The sequence below is a fragment of the Malurus melanocephalus genome, unplaced genomic scaffold, assembly GCF_030028575.1.
Source record: "Malurus melanocephalus ecotype Western Australia unplaced genomic scaffold, MMel_1.1 scaffold_231, whole genome shotgun sequence".
Taxonomy (NCBI): Eukaryota; Metazoa; Chordata; class Aves; order Passeriformes; family Maluridae; genus Malurus; species Malurus melanocephalus.
The window spans coordinates 1,120,314-1,129,254 of record NW_026623463.1 but is presented as its reverse complement, the minus strand read 5'-3'; the positions used below and the strand labels follow the sequence as shown (position 1 = coordinate 1,129,254).

Below are 8,941 nucleotides of genomic sequence, written 5' to 3'. Positions count from 1 at the left end.
CCTCTGACTTTGTTAGTAATAAATTCACTTCATAATTTAAGTAGAGCCTGTTTTGTCCATCAAGCGTTTCCTCCCTGCTCCTTAACTCATGAACCTTTTCGTTAAKTTATGTTCTTCRCTCTTCTCTACCCAGTGGTGGTGGGGGAGAGCGAATGAGCAGGTGTTGTGGGTGCCTGGCTTTTGGCCAGCATTTTACACCATGACACACAGGAATTACTGCAAATAACTATTAGTTCACTAGGTTAATAGTATATATAATACTTTTAGAGCAGCTCATATAGTCTAATTCATCAGACAATTATTCTGCGTCTCTYAAGATTTTTTGCCATTTAAGTAGTATTGCAAAATTAGATTTGGTCTTAATACATATGATTCATAAACATTCAAAGGCAAATACATTGGGGTTTTAACTTACAAATGTAAAAGGTCAGCAAAAAMAATTAAATAATACAGCTTCAGTAGAAGAGACCATGGAGTGATTAATAAAATAATATTACTGTCATTTAAAGCAGTGAAATGGCAAGGCTGATTGGAGCAGATTCAGTTCACTGAGATTAAAAGAAAGTTCTTCTTGTAACTTTTTTGGTCACTTCAAGAAGTCCTGTGTCCTAATCAAAATCAGATTTCCTAAGTAGCTCTGAATTGTCTGTACACAATAACTGTAGTCTCTGTAGGTAGCATCTGTCTGTGCTGCCTTTGCTTGTTTTAATGCTGTCCCATGGTATCAGTGTCTCTCGCATCACATACACAGAGAGGGCAAGTTCAGGTCGGTGCATATGTGCCTGTGATTCCATCAGCAAGCCAGCATGTTGTGGTCTATTCTTCAGTGGGAGCCTCCCTGTGTGTGTCAGACCTACGTGCACATTTCAAAGTGAACTGCTCTTGGGTTCGTTAATAGTTTTGCAGAAATGCACTGCTTAAAAGGAGAAGGTSGTTTGAAGTAGAAGGAAATGGCATCTTGAGCTTGGCTAGCAACCTGCTGAAGTATGGCTTCTCCCTGCTCTTGATCACCTCGTCTGTCCCTTTACACCTGTTCTTCAGAGTTAAATGTAATTACCAAAGTCATGAATTCAAGCAATCCTTTAAGCATGAATGAGTATTTTTTTTTTAATTACATACGTTTTTTCCGGTGGCAAAAGATTTTTTTTCTTTTCAAAAGAAAACTGTTTTGGACTTAGCAATGAGAATTTAAGGCAAATCACCAGCATCTTTGTAATTGTGATTTGTGTTCAAACCTTGTCAATAGTAGCTACTGGAAKTTTCACATGCTGATTGCTAAATGAGCTTTAAAAGCTGCCAAACTACTTGTTGATTATCAAATATCTGGTGTTTCAGAGTTTGAGGCCCTCTTGAGAATGCCTTTGCAGGAATGAAACACACAGAAAATTCCCTGTGCAGAGGATTAAGGTGCACAGTGGACAAACTGGGTAGGAAGGAGCACCTGACAGAGTAGGAYCAGAGCCCCAGTTCATTTTGCTGTATAATCTGCAAAAAACTGGGCCAACAAAAAAGACAAGTCTCTCAAGGGGATTTTTGTGTTGTGCATTAAGTGGTYACTTAAGTACAACTGTTGTTTAGATTCTGTTATGCATGGTAACATAAATAATTTCTCACTGTTGTGTTGCTGCCTTGAGTTTCTTGACTTAGAAAGTGAAAGGAGAAATCATCAGATCATAAAGCCACAGCAGGTAGCTGTCCCTTTTGATGAAGCTACTGGAGATAAGGAGTGATGCAGTGCATTTGGCTGCTTRTTCTTTATGGTCCTCAAAAATGTTTAAATTGTGATTGTGGCAGAATGAAAAGCAAGCAGTGGACTGAACAGAGTGATCTATACCTTCAAAAACAAGACACAGTGAAATAATGTTATTGTTGTCTGGATGTTGGCTGTTCTGAGATGTTTAGTCAGGAAAATTAATTGTCCTTCCATGTGTATCTGACCCATAGAGTATAACTGAACAATCATTTATTAACAAATAATCAACAATCATTTAATTAACATTGCCAGTCTTTTTCTGCRAGTATGTGTGACTAAATGTGCTATTTGCTGTTCTTCTTCAGGGCGTTTGATGTGGAACTTCTTTATATAGCCCAACGCTTGAAAATACCTATAGCAGAAGTTGCTGTCAACTGGACTGAAATAGAAGGTAGGGAAATTGTTCRTGTTCTTGTAAGATTCCTTACATGTCAATCCAGAATAACAGACCAAGGGTCTGCTATGTTTACCTGGTTTTGATAGCACACAGCCTTSTTTCCTTATAAATTTTGAATTTCATGTCCTTGCCAGCCTTCTRCCATGACTTGGTACAAAAAGAGTAGGTGAAGGGGTAGCACGGGAGAGAAACTGTGCACTTCCACTGGAGATAAAAGTAGAGAATTACACTGCTAGGACAAAATRCTACTTTGGCATGTCCTCTTGCTGTAATGTGTCAATAAATTAGWGCAATTGTAAAACACCATTCAAGGAGTCTGACGATCATTGCTTATTGATTCAGTTCCATTTCACCGTGTCTTGCCTTCCAAAATTCTCAGCTATTAAGGATTCTCTAGAGCACCATCTCTTCTTAAGATGTGATACTCTTTCAGACCTGTAGGAAAGTCTCTGCCACTAAGTTACTGGGAAGTACAGCTCCCTGCATATTKCTTCAGTGCAGAGTCAGCTTAAGAGGTACTGCATGCTTCGGCTCATTTTCCTCCCATCAAATGCAGTTCCTCCATTTTTTCCCCTTTTCATGTTTTTTTATCTCTTTTTATTCTGAATCTCTCCTCCACAGCAGAGCCCCTGAACAACAGAAATTAGGAACTACAGCAATGATGAAAGGTRCAAGTAGAGAATGTCCTGAGCCAACTTTACTAGAAATTATTTCTTTCAGTGCMGTTTTCTAGTTAGGTGTACATGGCGCCTAACACAAATGTTAGCAGAGATGGTAGAAGGCTTGGTTTTGTCATGTGGGTTCCTAGCCTTGCCTGAAGATTGGCACCTTCATATTGTTGTAAGACACAGTGGTGGTCCTTCTCTCCAAAGTTACTAGATRAATAATTTGCTTAATTATTGGTGTTCAGGTTCCTATTTACTTGAACAAAGCCTCGTCACAGAGAAGACTGTGCATCTTGTCACATACATGGAATTACTGTGCTGCTTGCTAACTAGAGTCTCCAACCTATGGCATAGTGTAATTACTATAAAGCAATAGCTTTCAAAATATAAATTTTTTATTAATGTTAAGRTCTAAGTTGTAGGGCTGAGTGTGCTGGGAATGCAAAGGTTGATGACTGCTTAAATGTGTGTCTTGGTAATGCTCATTTTTYTTCTAATAATGTCCTTCTGATTTTTGTCTTCATTAATCACAGGTTCTAAGTTAGTTCCTTTTTGGAGCTGGCTGCAGATGGGCAGGGATCTTCTTTTTATACGACTGCGATATATGACTGGTGCCTGGAAGCTTGAAGCAAAAAAATGTAATTAGGTTATTTACATTTTCCAAACACAAGAACAGTTTCAATCAAGTGAAGTGCTGGTGAAAGCTGAGGTAATTCTTCWTTGCTCCTCTTGTACGTTTCATTTTTGCTGCATGTGTGTGTTTTATAAGATTGTCAGAAGAGAATTTGTACATTTTGAAAAAAGAAAGCATTTCCAAGAAGATTTTCTTACATGGTAATYGGATTTTTATTTTAATAAATAGTAGCTTTAATGTGTCTTATAAATTCATTCAAATAAATATATCTGCTTTTKTCTCATCATATATCTGGAATCTCCTTATATGTACTGAAAAGAAGCATTCTGTTCTGCATTGTACAATGTTCTGTTGTGAATGACCACAACCATTTGTATCTGTTATATCTGGAAATTTTAGGCCATATTGCAACTTGGAATTATCATTCATGGTTCACGCTGATGCATGTTTAGATTCAACGTTATGGGAAACATTAATGGATTTTACTGGCTTGTAACAGAACTGTTCATAAAGTTGTTCTCAGGACTTTCAGTAGTCCCTTGACATTCCAAATGTTTTTGTCTGTAGCTGAAATAGTTTTTCTGAGATCAAACTGCAGATCTTTTCCAGACTTTAGGAGGTCCAAGAGAGAGCACATTTTATTTCAAAATGTCTTTTATAAATTTATGCTTTGCTCATACATACTTACTACTGTATGCTCAAGGCTAGGCATCCTTGACATCTACAGATCTGTAGTGGAAAGGGTATGGGAAGCTCAGAGCATGCAAAAGTGAGACCCAGTGTACACTGGGGGCCTGTGCATTAGTAATGCCAGTCTGGTGTTGTCACACTTTAAATGAGATCAGAGATGGAGAGAGGGGTCTTGACTCTTTCATGCTAATGTCACACTGTGTTACAGTACAGTAACAGTTTCATTTGTGCTTTCAAAGTAGTAGTGACTTGCCAACAAAGCCAATCTATCTTTCTGAAACTTGCTCAAATTTGGAGAGATTTAAAGAATGAATGGTATATGGTTATACTTTCTCATGTGAATTCACTGGTGATTTTTCTTTTTCTGTAATGATGACTTGAGTTTTGCTTCTGTTAGGGTTACCTCCGTTTTCTATAAAGTGCTGGAATAAATTCTCAAAAAAAATATATTCAGTTTGACTTCACAGACTTTATTCTCTTACCTTGTCCAGATACATCTCTGTCACTTCTGCAGAATCAATCACAACTCTTCATTGCAATTAGTAGAATAAAATACCAGTTTCTCAGTTTTTGTGAAGTGATTTTCTGTGATCAAACCTGAACAGTGATAGCTTTGCTCATAACTGAAGTTGCCAGCCAGTTCTTAAAAGCAGACTCCTAACATTTCCCTCACATCTTAACTTAAAATTGAGCATGTTTGAAATTTTAGTGGAAGTAGCTTACCTCTTTCAAATGAGGCTTAGGTCATTCATTATTTTCTGCATGATAAGTAAACCTCTGGTGATGTCCTTCTCTAAAAAAATTCTTCTGGATTAAATGCCAAAGCTTGGAGGGAGGATGCTAAATTTGTTATATTTTTTAAGTTAATATCACAGAATCACAGGATAGTTAGGAGTGGAAGGGACCTTTGGAGATCATCTACTCCATGCCCCCTGCAAGACAGRATCACCTAGAGCAGGTGACACAGGAATGTGTCCAGGTGGGTTGTGAATGTCTCCAGAGAGGGAGACTCCACAACTCCCTGGGCAGCCTGTTCCAGTGCTCTGCCACCCTCAACATAAGGGAGTTCTTCCTCATGTTGAAGTGRAAYTTAATTTKGTGTCCATCTGCACATATTCTACAAACTTTTTTCAAAACTTTGCAGATAAACTCTGCAATAACTCCTTACTGAGCAGTCTCCTTTAGCAACTATGCATTTGTCAATCCAACAAAATATTTTATACCTTCCACCTCAGAGAAGGAGAAATAAGGCTGCATTTACAGTCTTGGAGCTTTGTGGGCCTGGGTACCAGAATTTCTCAGGGAATTCTCTTTCAGTGGATTTGAACCATGGATAAAGGTCTCTGCATGTCTCCAGAGTCTACAGTCTGTTCTCTGGCTCCAAGGTTGACATGGCACTGGTCACATCCATATGCCTATGTGTCCCTGCTCAACTACCATTCAAATAAGGCTTGCTTCATCTAAAATGCCTGTAGAAAATAATTCTTGACCTGCATTGTCCCCAGAAGTTGAGAGCAGGGATGGCCAGCTGTGGGACACCTGCTACAGTGTAGGCTCATAGAAACAGAATATTCTGAGTTGGAAGGCACCTCCAAGGGTTCATTCTGTAGGTGTAGCCTAATGCATTGCAGTGGGGATGAAAGCTGAACTGGAATTAAAGTAAACTAGGACAGAAGGAAAACAGGGAAAAATAGAAAAGGAGAATGATCTAGGGCTGAGGTTGAAAGCCAGAGTGAAATGGAAGACTTAAGTTCATGAGAAGGAAGGTTGGCTTTGCCTTTTATCACTCACGTAGCAATCACAATCCTCTGTGTAGCACACTCAACTCCTGTGCAATATTTGTAGATTACAAAATGCACACAGGCTGTGCCAGCGTACCAGGACTCACCATACACATGCTCTAACAGAAGCATATTTCATATTCACACTTTGGTTTAGACGTTTTGCTCTGCTCTCCTCTCTGTTCCTTCAGGCCCAGCACACCTCAACTGCTGCACAGCGATCCCGTAATGGGAAAAATTCTCCTAGGTAACATTTCAGAAGCAGATGTACTGGTTTAATTGCACAGAGACATAAAGAGGAGTATTCCTATTCCCTCTACACCTGTTCTGAGGCTTTGTAGAGTTTCCCTCAAGCCAGTTCAGCTCTCTAGAATGGCACGATGCCATCTTCTACATGTTTGCTTTAATTTTTCCTTTCTTCTGAGATAATTTTCTACCATTTCAGTGAACTAAAATGATTCCTGAGTGATCCAGCAGGCGCAGGGTACAGCAACAAAAGGAGAGGTTCCCYATTTGACAGCTGTGAGCTCACCACAGGTTTGTAGACTGATCTYCAGGGACAGATTAAGAAATTTAAAGACTCAAGGTCAAATGGTGTTGTTTCTATGAGAAAGCTGAWTTTTTTACTCTTTCAAAAGTTCTGTTTTACCTTTCAAAGTTCAATAACTTTAATGCATTAATTTACCTATTTTAAAGTAACATTTGACTTCTCCTTCCTGTGTTTAGTTTATTTTCAGTTGAAGCAAGTGCAAGACACCTTGTCTTGATTCTCTGAGTTTTGACTTGRTAATAAATCTACTGATCCTTTATAGCAGACTGTGAATATTGTAAATATCTCAAGCTGGAAGTGTGGGATCAAAGAAGACTTTCTTTGTACAAACACTAAAAAGATGTGGGATAGCTCCAAAGGTTGTTGGGTTTTGGGTTTTTTTTAGAATTTTATTTAAGTGAAGAAAAATCTCTGAAATCATTTGACTTTTTTCAAAATTATCTGCATATCTTACTTCTCCTGTGACTTGATTATTTGAAGCTTTTCTRTATATATTAAAAATAGACTGATCTGTCACCTGGAGACTAGTATACTTTCCAAGGACAGGAAATGTAAGTTTAAATTCCTCCTTTTTTGAACCTATACAAGACCTGAGGTCTTGTTGCCCTYTCTAAATGAGACCTTTAATTACTCAGCTCCATCAAGAAGGATCTGACTCTAACTCTTGATGTATTCCAGAGACCGCTTGATTTTACACATTTGATTTTACAAAGGTTTGAGTACAATGTTTCGCAGTCATTCATAGTAGGAAAAAAGCTGATTAATTCACATTTGATGCAGGCCTGCTTAATTGCAGAGACTGTGTAGAGAACCAAGTGCCTCGGATATAGACATCCTCCCTGATCACCAAGGCTGTCATTCAAACCAGTGCTCTGCCTAACTTGTCCTAATGCTTCTCTTTGCAAAATTGGAGAGATACCATTGTTTGTATTTCAATGGAGTCTTAACTTTTATTATTTCTTCTGAGTTTTGCATTTGTAGGAATGACTTGCAAGAGGTAAAAGTCTTCATTATTACCCACTGTCCTCCATGACCCAGCTCTCCAAAGACACATCAAAACAAAAAGTATTCTCTCAGACTGTGAAAAGTAAATAAAAACAAGTGGAGAAAATCTGCATGGTAATTCTGCAAAATCAATGCTTTTGATGATTACTGACATCAATATGTATAGATAATGGTTTCATAAATACAGATTKCAGTTTTTAAAAAACGTATTTTTGTAGCTCTGCATAAAAACCTTACTTTCCTGCACCACTTTACTAATACTTCATAAGAGGTTTTCTCAAAAGRCAACTTACTATCAAAGAGTTCTCTTTGAAAAATGCATGCAAAAAAAATCAAGTTAGTAAAAAAGGTTCAGCAGTTTACACAAGTTTTCTTTGCTGTTACTACTTTTTATCATAACCCAAAGCAAAAGCAATAGCAATAGCAATGCAGTATCCGCTTAGCTGTTATGCTGAAGCTACTTTTTTAACTCAAGTTTTAAATATCAACTGGAAAAAGAGTAAAAATCTCTCTTTTTACTCTCAGGCATGTCTGCAGATGTGCAGTATGTTTTCTGTAACAGCTCCAGCAGCTAATGTCTCTAAGAGGTTTCGGCAACACTGCGACATAATCACAAGGCAGGGTAACTCTTAAATGATCATATAATCACATAAGTTTAATCAGTTTTAATCTATATAAAGTACTCCGAGTTCACTGCTGTGAAGTATAAGCAGACAAACACAGAGGATGGCTCCAGTTCGTTGTGCAGAATTRTGCTCAGTAATACATCAATTTGCAATTCTCAAAGCTGCTGTGCAGGCGCTTCCACCATCATCCATGTCCAGGTCAGTTTTTCACCATGGGAAATAAAATTATAGCAATATGTACAAGTACAGCTTGTATTTCCAAGCCATGGAATRGTCCCAGCCAGTATTTAACTTGAATTCTCTGCTAATGTTTAAGGCTCTGGAGACCTATCCATAATTATTTATGTACCTATTGTCGAAGTGTTCCTTGAGTTCACAGTCATAATGCTGACTACAAACTAAAAATAGTCTAAATGAAGAGACAGACAAAGACAGAAGGCTGCAATGAAATTTCTATATCTTTGTGTTTATTACTTAAAATAACATCTAACCTTATTTATGATCTGTGTGTGTTTCTTAGGGATGCAGTGGCATGTCTGTAACAGCTCAAGGGGCATGAATTAAAGCAGTGTTCCAGCACTGTTGGAGGCTGCACCCTGCCAGCTGCACCATAAGTTATCTGTGTCTTTGGGACAGGGATTCAGAGGTTACGGATGGCATGCTATCATGTCGTCCCTATTGCGTTATCCAGCAGCACGTAAGGGAGTCTTGAGCACATGCTTCCAAGGGGTCATCGAGGCTCAGGGGAAAAGCTGCAGACAAACCTTTGTTTCTTACTGGGAAAAGAAGTTGTATTTTCATATGACCAAGCTTAAGTAATAATTGTGAGATCATAGCTGA

At 38.3% G+C, this 8,941-nt stretch overlaps 1 protein-coding gene across 1 annotated transcript in view; it reads left to right on the top strand.

Annotated features, from left to right (window-relative positions):
• Positions 1-4,705, top strand: part of ALG5 (ALG5 dolichyl-phosphate beta-glucosyltransferase) — a 21,483-nt gene extending 16,778 nt beyond the window's left edge. The window contains exons 9-10 of the mRNA XM_057374717.1: positions 2,059-2,144; positions 3,349-4,705. Coding sequence (XP_057230700.1) covers positions 2,059-2,144; positions 3,349-3,461 — 199 coding nt within the window. The 3' untranslated portion in view covers positions 3,462-4,705. The remainder of the gene's footprint in view (positions 1-2,058; positions 2,145-3,348) is intronic.
• The last annotated feature ends 4,236 nt before the right edge of the window (positions 4,706-8,941 follow it).